The sequence below is a fragment of the Vanellus vanellus genome (assembly GCF_965231255.1).
Source record: "Vanellus vanellus genome assembly, chromosome: 15".
Lineage (NCBI taxonomy): Eukaryota > Metazoa > Chordata > Aves > Charadriiformes > Charadriidae > Vanellus > Vanellus vanellus.
In genome coordinates, this window is record NC_138920.1 from 18,138,424 (window position 1) to 18,165,682 (window position 27,259).

The 27,259-nt window shown below is 42.1% G+C and overlaps 1 protein-coding gene across 2 annotated transcripts in view; it reads right to left on the reverse strand.

The window, feature by feature from the left end:
• GNAS (GNAS complex locus) overlaps positions 1 to 27,259 on the reverse strand; it is a 102,460-nt gene that overhangs the window by 46,747 nt on the left and 28,454 nt on the right. For both annotated transcript variants that reach the window (XM_082490879.1, XM_082490878.1), the window contains exons 3-4: positions 13,256 to 13,310; positions 13,051 to 13,170 (exon numbers count right to left, since the gene is read on the reverse strand). In XM_082490879.1, the coding sequence (XP_082347005.1) occupies positions 13,051 to 13,170; positions 13,256 to 13,310 (175 nt within the window). The remainder of the gene's footprint in view (positions 1 to 13,050; positions 13,171 to 13,255; positions 13,311 to 27,259) is intronic.

Sequence of the window (27,259 nt, forward strand, 5' to 3'; positions counted from 1 at the left end):
CCGAAGCATCAAGGACCACAACTTGCTTCTGGTGGGGAAGCCTCAGCTCTCATCATACCGTAGCACCGCAACACTTAAACAGTCATATTTATGTGAAAAGAAATGTATTTCAGTATTAATGTTTTATTTACTATAAGACACTTTCTCTACCTGCTGAAAGTCTCCCAATACAATGAGTCAATAGGCAACATTTGTAAATCACTTGTATTTACTTACAGGAATTTACACAGACCTCTGGAGAAAAAAACCATCAGCAGAACTCATCACGTAAAAGGGATGCTTGGAAAACAGTACTTTGTTCCAGAAAGGTCTAACTGACACAATTCTGGATTAGAAGAGGGGCCATACGGAGTCTAATCAAGTTAAAAATCTACTTGTATTAGAAAATTTCAACAACTTGAATAAGTGGCAGCAGGTAAACAGTGGTTTTATTAGAAGTTGAACCAGAGAAAGTGTTAAAGAACTTGGAGCTTGAGTGTTTTGGTTGTTAAAAAAAAAAAAAAAAAAAAAAATCCTCAAGAGACAAACTGAAGGCCTGGGAAAAAATAAGGAATCATGATCAGCTTTTGAGAGGCATTCTAAAAGGATAAAATATTAGTAGAAAATAAAAGAGAAAAACTGGACATACTGTCTACAAGGTTTTGATCCCTCCAGATATATAAATACTCGAGAGACTTTTAAAAAAATGTTTATGAAGCAATGTTTTATAGGCATTGAGATGTTGGCAGGAAAAAGAGATCGGCACAGTTCTTGCCACTACGACACCACGTTCATAGGAACCTTAGTACGGACACGCAACATTACCTTTTCTTTGTAAAAGATAATATAGGGTGGATCTGTCCTTAGAACAGCTAATTCCAGCAAAAGCCAATGCCACTGAAAAAAACCCTTACCTACTAAAAGGTGTGTACAACCATTACACAATGTTGTGGTTAAAACTGGGATTCAATTCCTGGGCAAAGTTCACTGTCCCATGGAGTTGCACGTTTCATAATAAGAGCTCTAAATAGGCCATCCACTTACAAACCTAACGATTAAAGGTCAAACCAAACCAGCTCCTGACTGTAAAACTGTATCCTGGAGGACATCTGCTGCCCGATGTGTTCAGCTTTTACAAATAACAGTGACCATTGGTTTCAAACCCCTTTACAAACCCCCTCTGCAAGGTGGGGGCACATGAACTTCACCTCCACCCCAGCCAGGCAGTTCTGCTGCATTCCGCTAACGAACCGCGTTAGAACAAGACAAGGTCACGGGACGGCAGGGCAGCGCAGCGCATTCCAAGATAAACTGCACAAGCTGATTTTCTCCTTCCAGGATAGGCGACATATACACGACGCATTGATTTATTTTTCATCGCTCCTATCTGAAATCAAGCGACTCCCATGGACTGTAAGGCCACTCGGAGAAGGAAAGCGATGGCATCTTGTCGTTCTCCCCGGGGCTGGGCAGGGATAGCAGAACGCGTTAGATTTGTCAAATGAGACAGTTTAATAAGCCACTCACTCGACTAGGGAAACATCTGCGTTCCTAATGGTGTGAACAAGTGTTAATTATTGCTTGCTATTTTAGGGAAAATATGCCGATGATATCACAAAGGAAACGCATACCTACAAATAGTTGCAGATATTCTCCAGTTACTGGCTCGTGTCCAGAGCTGAGTACAAAACTTTTTGGGAGAGGCCACAGCGCTCAGCACTTCCCACAACTGAGTCAGAAATATTTTCAGCAAGGATTCACTCTCATTATCAATAGTTTTTCATGCTTAGAAAAGAAGGATGACGCTGAAGTATTTTGGGTTTCTGCTTACGGTATCTTCACATTTCTCGCAGCACGGATTAAACTGAATGTGGCTGCAGGGAATGGACAATGGGAAGAGAACTTTATTTAAGAAACTCCTGTCAAGTTTGAACTTTCATTTTTCCCCTTTGTTAAGAGTTTCAAAACACCACAGTATTTGAGAAATGTGCCAACACACAATTCCATACCCATAATCGACAAAGTGCCTTTGGTTAAAAGGCCTCACTAGTGTGCTATCACGCTATTTCTCTTTTACTTCTACTTTCACAAGAAGTTTGATCGCCGCAGAAGCTTTGTCTGTTGATCCTAGAACGCTGCTCAGATTTAACCCTTTCACACAACTCCTAATCAAAGCACACCCCGCTCATTAGGGAGGAAGAACTCACTTTTGGTGAGAGCACCCAGATGGAAGTTGGCAGAAGCGGACCCTACTCCCCCTTTCGTCAAGATGCCTCAGCAATTTTAAACCAAGTAATCAATGTTCCTCTGCTTCTTCAAGACCATACGCAGACACGGGAAGCAGGCAGTCCATTAATGGACTGAACTTACCGACAGCACAAAAGGCTGACAAAGAGCCTTCTATACCACTCCAGCTCTCTCCTGGGGCAGCAGAGCGGTACCAGAGGCATGTCAACCATCAGCTATTTTTGTAGACCTCTGGCTAAGGAGGAAGGTTTCATAAAACTCTGAGAAATTTCCTTTGAGCCTTAAATTAGAGTTTGGACTACGTCACTTAGTTGCTCGTTGTGCAATGAATATATAATGAACTTAAATAGTCAAATCAAATGACCGTGTTACCTCATGCAGTGCTAAGAACAAACGCCGTTTCAAATAACGGGTTGAACCCAGGACCATGCGGCAACTCGCTGCCCCCTTTCAGGTTGGAAACAAAAAGCCGATTTTTGCCAGCAACTTCCACCAACAGAAAAGGGTAAAAGATGAAATCGTTCCTCCTTATTCTAAATTCAGACAAATCCCAAGGACAGCTCACTGATCATCTTACAGTCTTTCTGAAGCAGCAGAATCTGTACTCATAAAAGTATTCACAGGCTCATAATACAGTCTACATGAAGAAATCCAGCTCACATACACTTACAATACAGTAATGAAAAGTTCTGTTTATTTGCTGGGATTTTTTTTTTTAAGAGTAAAAAGCTTCCCAGTTTCCCAGGAGCTTAAGAAATCTTAAATTTTACTGGAACACTGAAGAAATGTCACATACTCTCCAAAGGCACGTTGACAATCCTGACAGCCTGCTGGTCCTCTGAAGAGAGGGCTCTCCGGAGAGGCCGGCGTGTAGAGACCACCATATCCCCCTAACAGCTCCCGTCAGCCACGGGACCAGACCTCGGAGTCAAGCGGGCAGCGCACACCCCAGCAAGCACCGTCCGCCCACACAGCTCCACTCCCACAGGGGCTCTCGCTCGGGTCTGTGCCGCTGGATCCCTCCCAGGACGGGGCACCTCACAGGTTTTTTACTTTCCATCACAACTTCATAAACTAAGGGCAGGCTCCCCGGTGCTCTGCTGCGGGCAAACCTCTCCCCGTTGGGAATGCACCGACGGCTGCCCCTGAAAAGGTAACTGTGCCCATCTCAGCCGCACTACAATACATCGTATTTGGTACTGCAGTAATGAAAATCAACTTTAAATTTAGCACCGGGGGACACGTGTAAGAAGAGCAAAGAGTATTCCACAAAATCAAAACGTAAACCAGAGCACAATATTTTTAACTTTTTTCTTTTTAGTCATTTCCATGCTCATCAGGGTTCATCCTTTACTCAGCTGACATGATGTAAATTAAATTAAAACACCAAAGTCACGACTTTCTAGAAGCACATTTCCAAGTCTTTATAGACTGCAGAATTTTTATGGCCAAGGGCACTTTTTGCTGTACAGCCATAACGCGCGTCCGTGGGGCGATGGGCACATTCACATCTTGCTTAGTTTTCCCCTGGCCTCTCGCACAAACCCCGCTCAAGCCACGGCACTACCAGGCAGGCTCACGGGTAACGTTTTATTTCATCTGTGCATACACCAATATTTTGTGAGAGTCTCTTATGGTGATTAAAACCAGAAAACGCTTAAGAATTTCTATATTAAATTTATGCCTATTTCCTGTTTAATTCAGCTGCTAGCTCTTCTATTTCAACATAAATTGAATTAATCTGTTCTTGCTCTTTAAGACTGCTCTGAGGAAAACAAAGAAGATGTATCAAGAGAAATTAAGTCACGATTTCTTCAAATGAATTTCCAAACATCAACCTATGAACCTATAAATACGGTATGGTGGGAATTTACTGGATAAAAATACAAGTACAGAATGAAGCGTCAGCATTTACTTAAAACGCTAATCAAATAAATTAATAATAAAGCGAAATATAGGCTGGAGGTTTTGTACTACAAAATCGACTGCACTACAGAAAAGATGTGTAGACAAAGTCATTGTCTGAAGTCCTGGATTGTAGATTCTCCAATTTAAGGAAATACTTCATGAGATTTCAAAAGAACTATGCAGAATTCGAAGGGCACATTCCTTTAATTTTCTACCCCAAAATACCTTCACTTCACGCAGAGTAGGTTTTATCTTATTGCCTGTAACAAACCGAAGCTCAAGAAGCAAGAGCATCCCCGTTTTCACTGCAGTTGGAAACGGCTGCGCCGCAGTAGCATGTGGACCAGCGGAAGGTGGGACCAGAGCTGCTCCTGCAGCCGCGGCGGCGTTTAGGGATCGAAGCAGGCGGAGCAAGAACTACTGCAGCAAACAAATCAAGAGACTAATCACTATATAGAAAAGCAATGCTAATTAGCAAAGCTGCTTAGCTCTCACATTTCGTCTCCTTTCTGTTCACAGAAGTCAGAAGGGAGACTGGCCTTTTTTCTTCTCTTTTAAATACCTATGTACTCATTATTCAGGCTATATTTAAAGTCAAGGTACTGTAATATTGCTGTTCTTCTGAAAGACTGGCCTAAATAAATATGTAATTTTACTGAATGCAGGCTTAACAATTTATGAGATTACTCCCACAGAGGTGCCGCCAGTTGATAGCTTTTGACTTTCTTCAGAAAAACAGATCCTCAAGCTTTTTCCTACAAATTAAAACTTGGGAAGAAAGTCTAACACCAGGTGAAAACTAGGGGACTTAACCTGTGTTTGAAGAAAAGAGGGACAAATAGAATAATCAACAAAAATATGCAACCTTCATTACTAGACAGCAAGATAAACCAAATTTTATATTAAAGTAAAAACATGAACCGCTGACTTGAATTACCAAAATCAAACCTACTATGCATAATATTAAAATAGGTACTTCTCAAAGCTTCATGTCAGTAGTTGCATCCATCAAATGTTGATTTCCTGATTCACACAGTCTGTGCGCGTTACTTGTGCTAAACAGATGAATACTGCATAAATGGATGTAAGCAATTCTACAACTTAGTATGTTTTAAACTTACTTTTACTTTCTTTATTTCCTCACAAGCCAGGCAGTGCTACTTGCCTATTTGCTACATTTTCTTTTTGTCCACGACCTTTGATTTAGATGGAGACCAAAGTTCCATTTAAACGGAGAAAACCAGCATATTACCTCTCTTTAATAAGTAATTCTAGCTGGATGCACAAAGTATAGCAAAATTAAAGGCTTATCAAAATACATTTTTTTAAAAGAAGCCTTTTTTACGCAGCTGGTTAATTAAGTAATTGTTTCCAGCCACCACAGCATTCTGCTTTGTGGAAGTAATGAGCTTGTACTTTTCAAGGACTTTTTTTTTCCCCCCAGTTTTAATATGAAACTAACCTATTTTTAATGTCTAATGTCAAATTACTGACTAGTATAACAAAGTAAATGGACTACAGTGATTCATTTTTCTACAGGATGCTACGAATGGTTTCTTCACCTCAGAAAAGCCCAGGTTCCTAGTCAGTGCTCTGATTTCTGGACAACTTCAGCAGTCAAAACATATACAGCACAAATATTTTTTTACCTAATTTAAATGGCTTTACACTTAGGTGTAAAAAGAACTTCCCATACTAAAGCTTATGTACTATATATTATTACATATATTTTATATATATATTATTAATGAAAAAAGCTTTGTGTCGCCATAACATTTCTTAGTATGACGCAATGGGCTAGTTCACAGCCCAACTAAAACTTAGGGTACTGCAGACTGAAGCTGAAATTTATAAAAGCCACAAAAACAACCACCCACTTCCAATAGGTTAGCAATGCCAGAATTTGCTAGATATTGCTATTCATTTATAAGAATAAAACATCTGGCATCTGCCCCTGTGGACAAAAATCAGATTTTAGGAGATTCGTTTGCAAAAAAATACTGGTTATACGTGCTTTAATTATGAGAAACAGAAGCGAAGGGGCTGGCCACCTCAGAGTCCCTATACTGAAGGCGGCTTCAGAAGAACTCTTTAATTAATCTGTATTCAGGAATGTATTTCTTCTATTAATGGATTGGAAAAGCAGCTTTAAGTCCTGCTAAACTCTGACCAGGAAAGTGCAACTGGATTACCTCGGAGTCCATTCGGAAGGAGCTGCTCTGTGTAGACAAGGCAATGGAGATTTAAAAAAGAGTAAGTAAAGATTATTCAGAGGATCTGGCACCACATCCCTCCGCTGACGCTGCCCGGAACACTCCCCACTCCTTTTTGTTAACAACATTAACATTCTTGAGTTAAAAATACTTCACGTATCCACGCTTTCTACCAGTTTTGCACCTCAAAATGCTTAAATATACCTCCAAGATACAGATATTATCACTATTTTAGAGATTACAAAATGCACAGAGCATTGAAAAAAAAAGAGACAGTGAGGTGACTTGCTCAAAATAATAAAGCAAGTCTGGCCAAGACAGTGCAAGTGCCCCAAATCTTCGGGCTGCGACGGCTGCCCGACCTCCGCACGACGTGGCCCAGAGACGGGGGATGGCGGCCCCAGCGCCCTGCTTCCCGTGGGGCCACCGCGGCCAGCCCCCTTCCCAGCCCGCCGCCGCGACACGGCCCCGCCGCGGCCAGCGCGTTTGCCATCGCATCCAAAGCTGGCGATGCTGTCACACTAGAGCAGCTCTCCTCTTCTTCCACCGTGCGTTTAGACAGGAATAACATCATCCCTATCGTTACACTCATCGGGGCAATCGGCTACAGGGACAGAGAATTTCGTTTCGTTGCCTACGTAACCAAGGAACGCTTTTGGCAGCAGAGAGATCCCGGCTGACATCTTTTCTTACTCAGACTTTATATTCTCTTGTTATTTTCTTGAAGATTTTGGTGTGAAAATCATTTTAAGGACTCCCGCCCCCACCTCTGACCCTGCTGCGCATTAACACGTTTACACACTTTGTACCCCACTGCCCACGTTGTGAACCAGCCCTCAAAACTGAGCCCTGTTAAAAATAACCTCCCCAAAATAGGAGAGAAAGGAGTAAGGGTTACCGGGTTATTTTTAGCCTGGATCAGTCCGATGGTCTGATTTACGCTGGGGACCACTGGAGGGCTTTGGCGCGGGGCAGGGTGGCACGGCGCGGCGGGCGCCGGGACGGCGGGGGCAGAGGGGACGCGGAGCCGGCTCCGAGGCAGGAGCAGCGTGTGGCAAAGCTCGGCCTCAAAGACACAACTCCGAAACCATAATAGAACCATTCAGCAGCACTGCTACTGGGAGATTCAAAATAACTACAATGGAGCAGTGTAATAAAAAATAAACTGGGACCAAAAAACCTGCAGACAATTTCACCAACACCCTAAAACCGATCCCGTCTCTTCCAAACACGGATTCTCCTCGAACTGGAGAGCCGCGGCTGCAGCGATTCCCCGGCTACTTGGCATTTCAATAGCCAATACTCTCATTCTACTACTTTTTCACTACAATCTTTCTGAAGTTGTTATGGTATTTTCAAGACACCTCTTCCACAGCTGAGTACAGATCAATTAAAAATAGGCAGTTGTAAATACTGTTCTGCTATTTTGAGTGTTTCATTAAAACCGGAGAGTTATAAAGGGGCTGTGACCCAAAATAAACAGGTTTTATTTGGCAGCTCAGTTCAAGCTGGTTGATCATGGCAGGAGAAATGTCCACAGAGCGAGAGCATTTCCCTTCCTCTTCTGAAAGTCCGAGCGCCGCGACCGACGGGGGTGAGGAAAAGGCGCCTGTTGCGGCTGTCCTGGGGGCGCAGCACACCCCCAGCCGCTGCCCGGGACGCGGAACAGCCACACACCGCCAGCTCTATCCCCCCGCCCAGCACCGCCCTACATCTGAAACAGATATACAGCCGGTCAGAATTACTGAAAAAACTTACGAGGTTGATTTCTGACATTGAAGACATACACGTACAATTGTGTCGAGCTAAACGCAGCGACGGACAGCAGTGATAGAAATGCCATTTGGAAGCCTCAACTACGAGCATCATTTGTTTTTCTTTTCCTTTTTGACCGATAGAAGAGTTGCAAAAAACAACCCGAGTTTTTAATTTAAGAGGTCTTTGTTCTTCCACACCGCACTGTCCCTGTAAAGCACGTATTAATCTGTTTACACAGAAAATTAAAGAGTAAAATTTACTCCTACAAAGTTTAGTGAGTGTGAGATAACTAAAAAAGCAGTTCTAGCACGAACTCGGGCACTCTCAGATTTACTGCTCAAGAAAACCAACTTTTCTACTTGTTTCATTAGAGCCCCAGTGATGAGCATAATTCACTTATAATTTCTAAATCACTTGCAAATTTCTTATTTTTTAAAAATATTATTTATCATGATATAATCTTGAAACACAAGCCAGCAGCAGTAATGACACACGTAACTTCAGATCTGTATCAATACATCGACATGGAAAGATTACTGCCTCATTTCTAAGGTTTAACAAACGCACATTCACAATCACCTCGATTATTAAAATTCAATGCTTCAGCTACCTCAGCTGAGCTTGGTTTGATTACCTTGGAGGTTTTCTTACTTCAGCTTCCTTTTCCTTTGCTTAACGTAATCATGCTGGCCAGTGGCAATTTAATCACATGACAAAAACTCAACTTGAATAAATGCAATGATAAGGGACCTCCTTAAATGATCATTTTTCATAAAAATTGGTACTGTAGTGTTTTAGAGTTTTGCATTCTGGACTTCTCTGTTATTCCCAGTGCTCACTCAAACTAGCAGGGCTGGACTTTTTTTGCAAGACTAAGTCATTTAACGTCCTTAGCAATTTTAGCAAGAATACGTTTCCCAGTGATGAAAATAGAATACTACACACACTATTTACCAGTGCTATTCACATTAACAATAGATTACATCGGCCTGATTAGAGTTCTGGTGTTTCCATTCTGCCCCGCGCTAAGAAAAGGCTGTGCAACAAACCTAATAATAATAAGGATAGATTTTACCCCCAAAAGAAGCAAAGTATTTTGCAAAACTAAAGCACTCCATCAGCCATGGAGATATGATGTCCCCAAGCTATTTTAGGAGTCGACAATGCGCTAAGGCAGAAAATACTTCACGTAAAAACATGAACTCAGTACTTAGCTGTTTTGCCCAGAATATTACTAATTAGTGTTCTCCACAGGTTTTCAACACGGTTATGTTCCTTGTCTTTATCAATTCACTTCAGTCACAGACTTTTGGGTTTCTTTTTGTAATTTGTATTTTAGAAACCGTCTGTTGAAAACATACCGAAGACAAGACATTGGGCCATCGGCTGTAAGAGTGAAACTCCCCCAGGTTCTCGCCAAGGGCACGTACAGTACGGCGAAACAACGCGGAAGGACCACAAAAGGAACTGCAGATTTGATCTACTAAATACTGCAATACTTTAAATCACCAGCACGATTTTGTGGACAGAATTCCTTTCAGTAAGTACTATTTCCCCATATGCTACTATTTGTATTCAAGAAATCCCATTGCTTAGTACCTAGTGTGCTGAATTAACAAATCTCCAACACACCAATTTTCCAGTTTTAAAGGGAACGTTTAACCTAGCATGGCACTGTACCAACATTATTTCTAACTCGAGTTGCTTTTTTCTTCTTTTTTAATTCAATACAATATGCTCTACACAAATGACACACAATTCCTGTAAGTCAAAAGCTGCAAAGCAAACAGACGGGGACACAGACTAAGAAACGAATCAGAATACCAGAATACAAAAGTTGCTTTTTGAACCCTAGATATGTAGAGCCAGACCCCTGTACTGCCATCACGCTGTACGGCTCCTGCGTTCTTCCTTTACTTTCTTCTGCCTTTCACATCGCAGGGAACCTTGCTGTCAGGAAACTTGAATTCTAGCTCCATCCGCACAACAGGTAGTGATAAACACAGATCTTGCTGTGTACTTTAAACTTCATTTAAACTACTCCTTCGTGTACAGAAGGATGAGGCCTCACCTTCTAAAGAACTCCCGCAACTGGAGAAGAGATGAGACAACCCTAGTGCTAATGTCTGCGCATTGCCTTCTGGAGAGCTTGCTTAATTAATGCTTGGGAAAAGATGAACGGGCATTTTAAGGGAGGCAAAACGCCCCTGTATTTTAAAAGAGCATGGCACTAAGTACTCACAGCCCTCAAAGAACATCTCCTTGGTACCAGAGTGTTCTTCCTCCCTACCTTTATGTTCTTCCTCCGGCAGAGAAGAGCAGCATCAAATACTATACTGAGGAAAGTATGTATCCATAACAGCTGAAATAAGATTCCCCTTGCAGAAAACTGAAGAGACAGAAAGCAAGCTCTACAATTCAAAATAGGCAGCGTGACATACTGCCAACATTGCTAAAAATTCCCCTCCCTTCTTCTGCATTAATAGGCTATATAGGAGAAGGTTTAGCTGCCAGTTTATGAAATTCTCCCACCAGAGTACTGGAGGAGAAAGCAGATAATCAAGATTTCCTTAGATATGAAGCATAACTAGCATAAGGCTATCCTTTCCACTTACACAAAATTATTTTTTCTTCAAAGTACTGTTAATTAAACTATAACAAAGTCAAAATTATTTTTACAGAGGTACCCAATGATCATGTATTTTTGATACTACACACTGAGAGTCGGCATCTAGAGACATTCTAGATCTTAACTTGATTTAAAATATGTAATTAAAATCCAGGTTCTATTTTTCAGGTACCAAAGGGCAATAACCTACATTCAGACAAACTCAGAAATCAGATACTTATTAGCCTATATAATCGCCGAGGGCAGAGGGAGCCAACAATACTCCTGCAAAATCAGTGGCTAACGTATATCCAGTTTAAAACCTCAACCCTACAAACATTTACATATGAAAGAGTTAATCATGGCAAAGCAGCTAGCCACTAGTCAAAGTTATGCACACACCTAAACCTCTGTAGACTCAGGGCTTAAAAATTTAACACAATACCTTTGCTCAGAGAAGAAAAACTAGTTTTTTTGGAGCACTGTTATTCCTGAAGTTGTGTGTCATTCAACACATCAAAGACTCTTCAGTGAACTTGAAACTATTTACGGACCTGGTAAGTAAATTTCCATTGCTTTAGACATCAAGGCCTTGCTACCATGTATCCTACCAGAGATAATACAAACTGAATATCAATTTCTGTATAAAACCCAGTAAATGTAACACATACACTTACCACTACATAATTACCCCTTGCTTTTGGGGAGGGGGGGGGCGACGACACCACCACCACCACCACCACAAAAATCACTTAATTCCAATTGAATGGAAGAAAAAAACCCAACCCTCTGAGACAGAAGTGAGAAGGAAAATCAAGTATTTCTATCGGAGGCAGGGCACAGGAACGTGTTACAGCATTGTTACAGATCACAGCCCGACCCATCAGGGAACAACGGGCAGCAGGAGAGCTAGCTGCGGGCACCCAGCCAGCTCAAGAGCACAGAGCACAGTAAGGAGCTGCTGTCTTTACTCTCGAATATTCTCCTAAAACTGGCCTCAAAGCACGGCAATTTTGTCCCACTAGCGGGAGAGATCATCCATGGAGGGACCAAATATTCCTATGAATAACACTGACAAGTGCCAAAATTAAAGAGGTGTCAAGTTAAAAATCTCAAGATCTCTGAAGAATCTTTAAGGCAAAATGACTAATATTACACTTTATGTGCTACAGAAGAATCATGCATCCCCTCCTCCATCAACCTGCCTGTGTCTGCTGGGCTTTGAAAATTACTGGATTTGAAGATTACAATGCCAGTATTTCCAATTAATTGCTAATAGCACATGGCTTCTGCCTCGTACACAAAATATGTGGTTCGGGTTGTTTGGTTTTCACTTTTAATAAAGGGCTGACCGAAGCGGAGAAATTCCCAGAAGTGGCAGCAGTTGCACAAGGCAACTGTCACTGTTTCACAGACCAGCCTGTTCAGTACTGTTTATAAACGAGAGTTACGAAAACCTTGCTGCGGTGCAAACCATCCCACATCTTACTACTATTTGCACTTGCACTTTCCTTTCCAGCACCTGGGACCAGCTACCGCTGGAAACAGACTTCTGGTGTAAATGGAACATGATTTTGACACACCCTCTGGCACCGCGCACAGAGAGAATACAGCCTTTGAAATGCTCCTGTGTTACCGCAAGTATAAGGTACTTCACGGTAATTAAGAAAAATACCTCCCCAGTGTTTAAGAGTTCAGTGTTTGCAAACTGTATTTTCATGGGCTTCTGCTACTAGCCTAATTGAGATACAGTAGAAATTAATGACAGCGAGTGGGCACCAAGTTATACCATCAAACAAACAATTGTACTTTCTGCGTTTACGTGGGGCTGCCGGCACTTTGAATGATTAACCAGGACTGGGAGGGCTGGGGCAAGGACGGAGTGTGAGGAGCCGCTGCATGAAGTCTGGCTGACACAGCTGTCGGAGAACATGCCTGAATCAGCAAAACTCCACTATTCTTCCAAAAGAGAGAAATACAGCATCGCCAAACGCCAGCTAATCATCAACAGACTGCTGTGCCTACCTTCACCGCTCTTGGGCAGGGCAATTCCCAACAACATCCAAACTTTACCGCCAGCGTGGTCCATCTGAACTCTAGCTGATTATTTCAGTAGAGCACAAGAAAGCAGACAAGGGTCTCTGTTCATAAAGCATCCGCTTGAATATTCCAGCTGTGTTGCTTTACGTTTTATTCGATCAGCGCTGAGCAAAGACACCTACTGTAGTAATTCCCAAAGAGCAGCTCACCGTTTTTTGTAAATATTTACTACAGTGCAGTGAAATATAATCATTTGCAAAAAAGCATGACTGCAGCCAATTTGAATTATTTACTTACCGGTGGGAAATCAAAGTCTATCTGGTTAGCTAAATTTAAGATGTAGTCGATTCGAAACTGGTTGTCTGGATTGGCTAGTTCAACTGGAGGTGCCAAATTGCCCATTGCTGTCACTATTGTCTGCAAAGAAAAAAATAAAAATAAAATTGCAGAGTGCGTAAATAGCTAGCTTTGAATAGTTAAAAACAATAGCTCATAAGTTTACCTCTATAGCTTCTTTAATATTGTTTTTAATATCCTGAATTTTCATTTTCTTCTCCCTGTAATAAAAAAAAATATTAAATATATATGCCATAAAAGCAGAATATCTTTTTGAAACAGAACATGAACTTCAAAAGTATTCTATCAGAACTGTGTTGTCACTATTGTCCGAAGTGCTCTCAGTGACTGAATACTTTTGTAGACAGACTTGATTAAGTATGTCACAACTTTTCTACTTAAACAGTAAACATCTATTTGTATCCAAAAATCATGCTTAAATAAAAACTTACTGCAGTCTTACACCAGGACTAAGACATTCTGCAAAATCAAACAGATTTTCATTTGTTTGAATGCAAAATACTAGACATAGGAGGAAGTTATTTAGAAAAGCATAAACTGGAAACAAGTAGAGGGGGAAAAAAAAAAAGGTAAGTTATTAAAAGTAGAAACAAATAAAAGGAGACCAAAGAACCTCAAAGTACAAAAAAACCTAAAGTACAAAACGATGTCATAGCAGAAAAAGCTAAGAGCAGAGAACACAACCCGACAGAGACATCCAAACTAACAGTTTGGACATTTGGACATAAAACCTAAAATATTTAATGAAAGCCTAACCTGTATAGGTAAAATTACCTCTTAACTACAAGCAGACAAACAGGCTAGAAAACCACCTGGAACGCTCTATCCGAGCACCATCATTTGGGATTAACAGCAGCCAAACTGCAAAGCGCAGCAGGCTCAAGGAAGCCGGAGTGTAACCCATCGCCTCCGCAGTGTTTGTATTGCATTTTATGTCAAATCTGATCATAGTTATTTTCAATGCCAAACAACGCAATCAAATGAAGTGCATGATCAAACATTCGGCATAACCAGGAATTAGCATCCTAAAGGTATTACTAGTATTGAGTCTGTAAAATGTAACTCAATTGTAATGTGCTATGACAAAGTTTTTACATTATTAATTTCTTGCTATATACAGCATAAAATTACTACTTCAACGTAAACCAAGTTAGCCAGGTAATTACTAAAAAAATACACCTAAATTGTCCAAGTGACCTTTTAATCTTCATTAAACTGTTTTTACAGAACACTTTCATTATCTGAATATTTATACCAACTATTTTTAATTTCTTCTTTTTGAAAACTAACATTTTCCAGCACAGTATCCCAGAGGCTTGAAACTACCAACAGTATATTTTCTTTTTTTACCCTTTAAAAGGTAGTGCTCACACTTTCAGTTTACAGACCACAGCTTGAAAACCTCATTTTCCTGAGTTAAGTACTCATATTGCAAATGCTTTTTATCACTTTTTCCTTTCTATAATTATTCACAACCAACAACCAAAACGAAACTGAAAGCATATTCACGGATCAAGAATGCAGAAGAACAGGAGGCTAAAAAGAAAAAAGTACTCCTTGGTTAACGAGGCAGACGCCGATGTCCAAGAGTGGTGGGATTCAGGTCATCAATGACAGATTAATGCAACTTCTGTAACAGCCATGGTCAGGGAAAGCCCGGCCGAGGCGGCCGCGTGCCACGCTGCCTCTTACAGACAGACGGCATCTGCTATACGTTCTACAGCTGTGACAGCGGGTGGCAGTGCCAGCGCCGCTCTCGCGGAGGGCAAGCAAGCAGCAGCGCCGGGACACCTCGCTGGGGACAACTCCTCTGCACTGAGACACGTCTGGCACCAGCGGAACTCGACCAAGCGGAAGCAGGGCTGTCCCCAGCCACCAGCCCCACACTGACCCGCTCTCAAAACCGCGGGGCAGGGCGAGGAAGGCCAGTGACGCCTGATGCAGGAAGAAAATAAGACGACCAGTAATCAGATGTGAATTCCTGGTTTCCCTCCACTTCTCGATCTACCTACAGACCACCTTATTCCTGAAGACTACCAGATTTTTGCTTTTGGGATTTGGCACTGGTGATGGGAACAAGGCAGCAAGCCAAGAAAGGCCAAAAGCACTGAACTAAGGGAAATAAATAAGACAGGAAAAGAGAGGAAAACCTGAGGCCTTTTCACCCTCTTCCTTCCCATCTTCAATGCTTTCTATTGCTGAAGGAACTCTCCATTCCACGAGCCAAGACTTACGGTAGGTGTACAAATACTGTATTTTTCAGTCAGTGCCCATATTGTTGCAAAAACATCAGCCACTTTCCGTTTTTTAAAAATGCTGTTCCTTATTAAAACATGTAAATAACGGTATGAAGGCAGGAAGTGTTTATCGTTGACAGCGCAAGCCATTTGTCCAGCTTGGTTTCGCCTCCAATTTTCAGCTGGGTCATGAACTTAATGAACAGGTATCCAGGTTCCACCCCGTAAAGATCAAAAGGGCAACTGATAAAAGTTAATCAGGATGTCTGTATTTGTAAAGGACTATGTAAAGAAATAATATCTGGTCATTTCACTTTGTTTGGAACACCATTAGAAAAGACAGAAGTTTAGAAAGTCTTCTGATTTTTTTAATTTTTTTGTTGTTGTTAAGCAAACTGTAGTTATACTCTCTCCCTGCCAACACCTGCAGACAACGTCTCAAAGCAATGGCGAAGTGCACATTTACCTGACTCTTCCATACCGTACAACAGAACATAGTATTTTTATTACAGGTTTCGGTCCAACTTCCACATCTATCCCTCTTCACCAATCCTCACACTACTAGCAGCGCTGCAAAGCGACAACGAATACGGAGTGATGTAAAACTCCAGCAACTAACAAACTGCTTGATAACCATCATCATCTTTACAACAAGAATACTCATAGTTCCTATTTCTGGTTTTGTTGCCATGGCCCTATAGCACGTCCGGTAAACAAGGAATCTTATTACACAGCAATGAATGTATCGGCTCATTTTGTGATTTGTAATGTTTGCTAAGCATAAGTTTTCCATGACAATGAGATACTTTATTCTTCTGGAACTCAAACGTTCATCAATTGCCCACCCAACAGCTTACACACAACTCCAACTTCTCTTCAGAAAAGGAGAGGGGAAACTCATTTTTCTCGGGGACTAACGAAGCGCAGTAGACAAAGTGAAGCCCCACCGCCGCTGTCCCTGCGCTCGGCCACAACTGCTTTGGAGAAATCCCCGCTGGCTCGCACTGCGAATTTCCCGAAGTAATCGAACTTGGCTCTCCCTGGCCATGAAGACCGAATATCCATCTTAGAAACAGGTTCTTGCTCTTTTCCGCCTCCTTCCCGGGCGCCGGCCCGAAGGCCAAAACCCCAGCAGAGAGGCCGGGCCCCCAGCGCGCCTTCCTCGGGGCAGCCCGAGCAGCCGGGAACGGCCCCCCGCCGCCCCCGCTCCCCCGGCCCACCGGGGCCCGCCGCTCCGCCCGCCACTATCTTTAGGTGCCACGGGTTAATAAGGTCATATTTTTAATCTTGTTTAAAACTTTTGCTTAGGCTGCGTAGTGTAGGCCAAACAAAGCATTAAACTCTATTAGTTGAGGATTATAAGAAAAATCTCAAATCCTGCTGTTTTCAATATTTAAATGGGCCAAAGCAAAGCTGCACATAGCTTTCGGGAAAACTAATAAAGTCTATTTTAGGTACTATAAAAAAAGATGACATTTTAATTCAAATAACATGAAATTAGAATGACATAAAAGGTCAGGAAAATCAAATATTCCTTGAAAACAAACCTAATCAGTATTTAGTAAAGAACTTCTCCACCTGTGGCTGAGCTTTACCATTAAAATGGCAACGTTTTTACTCAGACTTTATCAAATCTTATGCAATGAACACATTACCAAACAGATTATCAGAAAGTAAACTAATTTAATTTTAATGTTCATTTCTGGTTTACCTTCCAGATAATATGAATAACCATTCTTTGAACTTGGAAAAAAATATTTACAGTTTAGAAAGAACATTCCAGAGGACCAAGGATTCAGCTCTCCCAGTATAAACATCTCAGCTAGACAAGCTAAAAAAAACACGGTGCCAAAATGTGTTAAAGAGTTAAAAAAAAAAAAAAAAGAAGAGAAAAAAAAGTAATAAATCCTGTGTCCTCTTTATGCCATTAATCTAAATCACTGAGAGCAAAGAGGTTAGAATTTCTTGGTCACTATGACAGGTGAAGCCTCACTGCAGAGTTCTGCTCAACAGGCAGAGTTCGGACAAGACTGAAGAGAAAAACACAACGAACTACCTAGTTTTAAGTCAGAATGTAGTAAGTATATTACTACTTTTTTCCAGTGAAAAATAGAGAGATTTTAAGAATAGAAATGAGACGATAAGTTTCTTCAAACCCTACAAACCCATGATAAGATAGCTAGGAAAAAAATTCCAAAACATGCAAAGCAACAACTTTTTTTTTTCCTTTAGAAGGAAAGATAGCCATGATAGTATAGCGCTATCATTTTAACATATGTCAATTATTTAAGTTAGTGGGGAAACCCTCCGCCCATCTCCCCCAAACCCCTTGATTATACAGGAAATTCCACACTTTAAATGTAGGAATATTTTAGGAACCAAACATTAGACATGTCATGAAGAATGCTGTGAAGAGGCGAATTTAATGCTGTGGGATCATTTGAGTGATAATAAAAAGACTTTGATCAGATAATATGCAACATAAAAAGGCTTTTAATGAGGGTAAATTATGATTGCCAATTAATCCCACTATGAACATGGCCTAAAAAAGGAACATACCCTGGAACACAAATACTTACAACATGAGTACAAAACACTGGAATGTTCTTTGCATATTGCTGATATAAATATCAGCTTTCATTTTGGAAAAATGTCATTTTCTTTAGCCATTTTTCTTCTAACACACGATTTCATACATGCATAATAAATAATGCCACATAATGGTTTGCAATTTAATAGTGTGTACACATTAATTCACAACAGGCGCGCCTGCCTGGAACCCTGAAGGTTCGGAACAGCACGCGACACAAGGACACCGACTTTCAGTGACTGCCTTTGTATTACACAATAATCCCCCAAAACCACGTTAAAGTGTTCTTTATTAATTACTTTCCCAACTTTTTGTAGTTATCAGGATGCTGGTGCAAATAATAAAGAAGGAGAAAGTTTCTCTTTAAAGTTGTATTGCAAAGTGTACGCGCCTCAAGAGTATATACAGACTGTTTTAACAGGGCTCATTAAAATGTAATCACATAATGTGAATAAGAGCATTAGCCTTTGTCTTCTTTACAAGATTGTTAGCAGCCGGGCTTCTACCACCTTCAGCAATCGGTATAATGCATAAATTGACTCCATTTCTGAAGCGCTGTGACACTCGCTGACACAACTCCTCTGCGGGGCGAAGAGCCTCCCTTGCCCACGCACGGCACTGCCGGTTAAGTCAATCAATCGGCAAGTACGAGAGCCAGAATAAAAATCTTACAAAACAATTAATTTCCCCTCCAGCTTTGTACAGGAGACAGCAAAACTGCTGTGCTCGAGCAGAGGTGCCGGTTTGATGCCAGTACCTCCAGCGGAGGGGACGGTGCCGGGAGGAGCCGCGGCCGTCCCAGTCCTGCTCACCTCCGAACGCCCGTGGCGACGGCACCGTGAGAGCCGCGTCTGGGAGCGAAGAGTTGGCATTTCGGTGTCATTTTAACACACAATTCAGCGCTTTGACAGGCAGTCGCCCGCTCTATGGGCACATGTGCTTTAACACAGCTATTCATCTAAATACAGTGCTTCCCATGCAGTGAAACACGCCCGCGGATTTCACAAACATTCCCTAAAAGCTGCATTAAAATTTGTTTACTGCACCTTATGGAAGTTAACAAAAACACAACAGCGCTACCTGCCAATCCACCTCGTAAAAACAGAGCAGCACAGTCAAGAGCTTCAGACAGAAGACCACAAGCAAGGAAATTCAATTAAGATTTTGCTACCATCTACATTTCCAGAATTCTGCGGTACTTTATGATTCAACAATAAGATAAATTTGGTTTAGCAGCCTGTGTTATTTCTAACAGAACTACATGGCAATTATCTCAAAATGTAACAGCCAGAGCGGCAAATGGGCAGAGGCCAAGTTAGAGGCACTTGAAAACGGGGGAGAATTGGTGCCCAGAGTGTTCAGAGTGCAGCTGAAATAATTCATCTTAGACCTATGACAAAGCACCAAATTTACAGACGAAACTGCTAAAATGCAGTAGCAAAACCCACTGAACATCTTTTGCAAATCGAACTCTTTGTTTATGTCACACCACAGAGACACCTCGGTAATTCTGCCAACTTCAGAGAGATTTTCTGGTTTGTACTGTTCAAGAACAAAAAGCACGAGCACACGTGGGGCCACGGGGTGGGAGCGCCCGTGCACCACCTGCACTGCCGCAGCTCTGCACCGCCGCGGCTCTGCAGCGCGTTCCACAGCAAAGACGGCTCAGTTGGGTCCTCACTTGCAGCAGAACTGAAAGACATTTTCTAACCACATTAATACTTTGCTCTTGATAACTCTGCCACCTTGTAAAACGGAATAAAGTTCCCCAAAGGCAGGGCTAGCATAAGCTGAAGCACTGCGGGCAGTGAGTGCGGTGCTGGTAACACCGACCGCGGATGCACCGGGCGTCTCGCCCAGGGAACAGCCCCCGCTGCTGCTGGAGGCGGAACGGCTTCCCCTCCCGAATGCCACACTCCTCCTCGGACACCACCTTCCACCCCAACAGCCACTGCACTGCCAAGACTCTTGGGTTTATTTCTCTGAGATTCTGCGTAATGACACATTGTGTCATCCAGATACCAAAGACTATAGACTGTTAGAAGAAATAATAACAGAAAAAGAATAGCTATAAGGATAGACTATTCACTTTCTCTGTAAATAACACCTTTTTGAAAAAGAAAAGCCCAACGGGTGGAATAATTTGGTCATGATATACTTTGATTTAAAGACACAGTTAAAAATTCATTATGTTGCACAGATCTCATTGTGATCTAAATGATTTGGGAGAACTTAGTTCAATTATCCCCTGAAGTATAATCACATGTGATGCAGTATATAGAACAGACAGTACATACGGGGTTTCCACAAGTTGCCTTTTAAATATTGAAAAAAACATTATAAACTGCTTTACCGTTGCATTTTTTTGATACATTACAATATTTACCTGCATGAGTTACATGTACGTCTTAATACGTGGCCATAAACAGATGAAGATATAAGTGCAAAGAGACACTTTCTACATATGGAATGACAGAATCACTCTAAGTTAAAAGGCAAGAAATACGAATTACCGAAGCATTGATAAAAAACACCACACAACCATCACAATAAAAGTTACCATCAAGAAATAAACTTAAAATGTAGAAACATGAAAGCAGCGATGATAGTTTTGATGGTTATTTACACTGGAGTGTCAGGGGCTGGGGGTGGGACTTGTTTCTGATCGTAGGGAACAGCACCGTAATGAAATCACTATAAAACTCTAAAAAAAGTCATCCCTAAATAAAAGCTAATTAACCCAACGTTTGGGTGGATGTTACCTGTGCCGACTGTGCCCTCCCAGGTGCACAGTTAAGGGGTACTGCACTTCCCCGCGTAGCACACCCGAAGGCTGGGGAGGGCCGGGGCCCTGGGTGCTGCGGCGGGGCCTGGGCCGGGGGGTCTGTGCCCGGGGGGGGGGAGGTGGGGGTGTGTGGGAGGTGTCTGTGCCCGGGGGGGGGGGGGGCCTGGGGGGGTTACGGGGTGTCTGTGCCCGGGGGGGGAAGTGGGGGTGTGTGGGGGGGTGTGTGTGGGGGTGTGTGCCCGGGGGGGGGGTGGAGGAGTGTGTGTGGGGGTGTGTGTGGGGGTGTCTGTGCCCGGGGGGGGGTGTCGGGCCACAGCCCTGCCCGGGCGGCGGTGGCACCCAGATGCCACCCTGGCTTTAAGCCACCCTGGGGCTCCCCTTCGGCTTTGCAAATTCCTACATTAAACGAGTTTAACTGCTTTACGGTCCCTTTATACCTGTACGGGCACAAAGAGACCATCACAGACCCAATATTAAGAATGATAATTCTGCTTATGCTGCTCCATTTACCTCAGCTAATTAACTAGCAATAGTTAAGGTAAGGCATGAAAATAGAAGCGTTCATAAAGAGCTCTGTGATGTATGAGGTTGACAAAGAACCGGTAATTAATACCGTGCAATTAAACACTTCGTAAATTGCAAACTTGGTCTCCAGCTCTTCAGGCGTGCACACAGAGGATAACACATCGGGTCCGTTTCCTTGCTCGAAGCACAGGTCATTAAGCACATTACAATAAAAGGCGTCCTCAAAAGTTTAGTATTCCCCCTCGATACTCGATACAATAAGTACAAGGCTGCAGCCTTCAGAGTACACTCTGTGACCCTTTGCTGGTACGGAGGACGTCGCAGAACCAGGAGGATTCAAGTCCAACTTGCTGAATCATCTTGCGCTGTACAACTCAGTATTTTGAGATAACTGTTTCAAACTGCTGTCAGGAAGCACAAAGACATTTTCTTTTATTGTAGCACTGTGAATGTGATCATTATTAACACAGAAAAAAGGAAACATGCACATTGGCCATCACCTTTTTGAAACATTCATGTCCAACTGTGCAATAGCAGCGACACACAGCACAGGAGACCTCCCAGGACGTACTCTCCACTGTTTCAAGCTCCATCCCCCACAGCAGCTCCAACCCACCAGGGTCTCCCAAGTCACCCGACGGGGGTCTATCAGTCTCTTCATGTCCAGTAAAAATACTGTCGTGCGAGCACGTACTGACCAGACACTGCAGTATACGCAGGTCAGCAGCACCTTCTGTTAAAACTGGGGTATCTGCAGCGCTGTTCATCACTTCCCCCTCGGTCCTGCAGAGACTCTGCTTTAAAATACAGGCAGGTAACGGCAGCGCTACCGGGAACCACCTTCTCACCTCAGTTTTCAGGCACTTTCAAAGGACTGTTGTCTTAACTTTGAAACACTGATTTCATGAGTGCCCCACAAATTTCATTTGCTCCGACGCTGCTTTGGAAATGTCTATACTCTGGCCATTGCTTCAACCAGGACCGGGTACGAAGCTTTCCAAAGAGGGCAATCACGTCCCAGAGCTCTTCAGGGTCTTGTGTGCAAGAATGAGAGCAATAGCCCCTGCAATGGCTAATAACCTCACTGCTACTTAAAACCCAAAACGTACACAGCTGGCTAAGTGCCAATACTAAATGGAAAGCAGTCCTAAACTAAAACTGGCTGGAACACGGGATGCCAAGTAAGCACACGCAGCGCAGCCCAAGGCTCCCGCAGGATGCAGCGCAGCAGGGAAGACCGCACCGAGACAGGTGGAAGATGGTCAGCCTGACAAATGTCTTGATTTTTGAGTGATTATGATCTCCATTATCATCTGACACACTTCTGGCATGTGATACTATAGACAGGCGATCTGGAGGGTGGTTGCCTCTAACCGTGACAAAACCCCGGGTTTCCAACCCAAACCCCTGCACGTTGGCAGGTAAGGCGCAGATGTCAGCATGGCAACAGAAAAAGGGAAGGCTCAAATTTGTACAATGCGGTGTCCTACCAGAAACAGGGTAAATTCTACAAAACATTTTTCTACAAGCATTCACTGCAACTTTTGTCTGAATTACCTACTTTTAGTCTCACTCCACCTTTCCAATCTCTTCATTTGACTAAAAGCCACTAAAATACACAGAGGGCTTCAAATGTGATAACAGAACTTTCCAATTTCACTAAAAGAACAACTGAAATAGCTCCTATTTTGCTCACTGGAATCAAATGCTTCAGTTGTTCAAAAAAAATTTTTGTGCAATCAAGGTTTGCTAACATTCCATCTAGGAAAACGATTGCAATATTCAAATGCACATGTGCTCAAACAGATTCAAATTTGAACGCAGTTTGACCACAGAAATTCTTACAGCTACATCTGATCAGAGCAAATACAAAGTGTCATTGATTCGTGTGATCAGTAACAGTTGAAACAGGTACACGCAAAGAGCTATTTGCTACCAACTGATAGTTAAAAAAAAAAAAATCACGTTTGTGAGTTAAGGCAGAATCACAGAATTGTAGAATCATCTAGGTTGGAAGGGACCTTTAAGATCATAGAGTCCAACCACAAAAATTCAAAATACACATTCCACCATGAAATACTCACTCAACTATTAATTTAAATTTAATGCTTAGTTCCAAATATTAATCAAGGAATGAAACAAAGAACGCTTCCCATTCACTGTGAAATGGCCTGCAACATGACTCCATTTCCCTAAAAATTTTGCTTTTGCTTTACTCAAATAAAAAATAATTATCTAACATATTTCACTATTTTTCCCCTGTTACGCTTTAAAAATTCAATTAAATTCTCAATGAGCCAAACCTTTACATTTTCTAAATGCTGCAAGATTTAGTACTGATAGCCTGAAAGTTGAGAACGACAGTCTGCAGAGGAAAGCAGTTAAGGCAGGGAATACAGACTTTCAGCACCCAAAAAACAGGGGGGACAATTTGGAAAGGAACACAGGAACTGTTTACTGAACTATGCAGCTGTCACTGAAAGCTGACCTCAGATTTCAGTGAGATATTAACGGTAGATGTTTTGTTCACCACCCATTTCTCACAGCAGCATCAGACTGCTTTCACTGAAGCACCTGTTTTCTTTACAGCTGTAAATCTGGAATTTTTACCATTGACAAAGTCTGCATCACGGAACATTTCAGCAGTTATCTCCAAGGATGAAGAGCTGTCAGGTACGTGCAACTTCAGTTATAAGCCTTAAAGAATTGCCTAAATGCTTACAAACTCAGCATTATCAGCAGAAGCTAGAACAGCCCCCTACTGATCTTAGCTTTTGGGAAGTTCAAGTTCACAGTCATTCTTAACAATGTGCCGTAATATCTAATGGTGATTTCCATTATACGCTTTATTAAAATCCAGATTTCAACAGAAAGCTAGTTCTGTGAAAAACGTTACAGATGTCACATTTCCACGCAAACAATTAGCGCAACATTCCCACCGAAATCCCCGGAAAAAAATCTTGTGAAATTTGTCAAGTACTGTTACATTTCAAGAGCTGCAGTCACATATTTATACTTCCAGTGTATGAATTTACTACAACTGTGCACGTAAACTGCATTTTTAGAACACAGAGTGACTAAATATTGGAACGAGCAAATCTGAGAATCTGTCCCTTGAAGACCCGGGCTACTGCGCAGGGAGGCAGGTGCAGCACAGCCCACAACAAAGCAAGGTGCTGACAACGTTGGCTCCCATCCATCAGAGCACTTAAGTACATGTTTAATTTTAAGCACATGAGTAATTCTATCAACTTTAATAGGGCTACTCATGGTTTAAGTAGTGTGATGGATGGGGGCCAGGACATGCAGAGCCTTTAAGGATGCTGCATGGCCTATGTTATATGAAGAAAAAATGGCATTCTTCCACTGAACAATTAAGTTACAAAAGCTTTGGAAGCAAAATTTACCCTAAGTTGAACACAGGTCTGCTTATGTAAACACAGAGATGCAAGCTATTCCGCAGTCTTTGAAGGTAAAATACCATGCAAGTTTTCACGTGCAAGTTGTCCACAGATCTTTAGTTTGCCCTTCTTTCTCCGACAGCTCCGCATTACGGCGTACGTCACCTGTGTCCATCACACTTTGTTCAAAACAGGGGGATCACAGCTAAGCAGTCTTATGCAGAAAAGATCAAAAACATCGCTACTAGTTACACTTCTTAACTGAGATGTTACCAGATGTGGTTTGTGAACTTCAGTACCACAGCCTTTCAAAGGTAAGCTTGTCTGCACAGACACCAGTGCTGCGCAGGTTCAACTGGAACTGCCTTAACCCTTCAGTAACTCCTCTGTAACAACTCTTTTGGATATCCAAGGCTGTACACGTCTCTCGTGTACAAGTATAATATGGGGCAGATTCAGATTTAAAGTAAAAATATGATTTCTTTAAAATATCTTACGCAGTCAATGTTGAGGACATCAAAAAAACCCAAACAAACCACCTGCTCTGCAAACTTCTAGCTAGGACGGCCGCTGTAGATCAGAGGTGACTGACTTATCTCTAAACCGCTGACTAGAAAATTCTGCATCTTGTTTTATCTGAATATGGTTCCAAAAATTGTTACCAAGTTTTAGAAAACAGTTTTCTAAAAAAGGAAGAGAATGGAACAATTTGAAAAATCCTCTACAGACATTTTCCAGGGGATCAAATCGGTCTCGCCGAACAGTAACACACAAAAGTCATCTGGTTTTATCCCTGCACCCATAAGTAGGAAAAGCTCCAGAAAAAATTTGGTTATATAGCCTTATTGTCCCAGCGTACACTGAATTTTAACAGCTTCTAATATAACATCAAGTAATGTCTGCTCTGAAACAAACGATGGAGAAGTCCAAGTCAGTGAAACGCTCGCTGTTCCCAGGGACGGGCTCTCCCCCCTACCAAAGGCAAGGCGGCGCCCCCGTCGGCTGCCTACCAAGTCCCCAGTCAGTAACAGATGCGCAAGGGGAACGTATAGCTAACGGGGCAACAAATACCTCCTGCCAAACATTTCAAGAATTCCAAACTTTTTCCTCACTTCAGAGTGGAATAAAATCGAAGCTGGTTGTTACTTGCCTCTCCCTCCCCAGCGTGTCGCACAGCACACCAGCCGGCGCGGCGGGCGCAGCGAGGTGACCTGCTCTGCTCCTCCTGCAGCGCAAGTCAGGGGCACTCAGAACTTCCTTTCAAGCCCAGGGAAAACGAAGGCCATGCAGGACCACCACTTGAAGGTCTGTCTGGATTCTAATGCTGTCTCAGACCTTTAAACCCTTTAAACTGGAAGTTATTCCCTTCATGATTGCTGCCACTCAAAATTTGGTACAGCATAGTTTTTGCTCTGACCGTTCCTAATAGAACTTAAGATTAACACAGCTATTTCACTCCCTGGTTTGTCAACAAGTATGATTGAGAACACATGTGTGTTTTGGATTGGGGTTTGCAATTTTATTCCCCCCCTCCCCTTTCTTCTTATTCTTTTCTTTCTTAATTTTTTTTTTTTTTTTACTTGCTGGTGAACATGCAACAAAGAGAACACAAAAATAAATAGCTTTGGTGTGGATTATGCTTTCTGAGATATCTTCAGCAAGAGAATTATATACTACTACTTATCAGATGGAATTTATAGAAAATGACGTGCACTACTAGGGGACTTTAAAATTCTCTTAAATACAATTCAAGAAGAGAATGCTTTGAATCTATGTCACTGCAGAGTCTTGAATTTTTGCCATAATTCTCAGCATATTAAAACAGTGTGTCTGGTGGGGTGCATCAACACATTTTGTAGCACTACTACTGTTAACAGTTTTAATAATAATTCTGACAATTTTTAACTTGAAAAGCTTTTAAGTTATCACAATAGGTTTTTTTCTCATTAATTTTGTATAACAAATGAGTTTGTCTTTGTCTTCTAGTACTTCTGCTTCACTTGTGTACATCCATCACGGCAGCGCTGTGTGAGAGCACAAGCTTATTATCCTCATACACGAGGGGACAGAGGCAAAGTGACTGTCTCCCAAAGGCAATTCAGAAGAACTATGACAAAAGTAAGCTTTTCTCCAAAAAACATTCAGGAGGTCAAAGCATCATATTAGACTCCTATACACCAGAAGCCAAAAAGCAAAGCAAACCAAAAAACCACCAGCCTCCAAAAAAACTACACGGCATTGCTCTTCTCTGAGCGAATTCCTCAGCATCACACACAACTCTCTAAGGAGATCTTTATTTCAGGTTAATAACGTCCAATGCTTTTAACACATTCCCCCCTCTTTAAAATAAGAAATGTACTTCATCTTGTGAACTTCACTGTGTCCTCACAGCTTCCAGTAACGTATTGATTAATCAGGGCTCTGTCAGTCTAGCTTTACACACAGAGTTCGATTCTATTCCAAACTGGAATTCAGAGCAGCTCCTTCTTTAATTCAGGACGATTTAAAAATATTTCTTCCAAAGTCCCAATCCCTGTTAAATGATCTTCCCTTACATCCATCACAAGTGTCAGTGAGCAGGTAATCCTCAACAGAGCAAGTCTACCGGCAT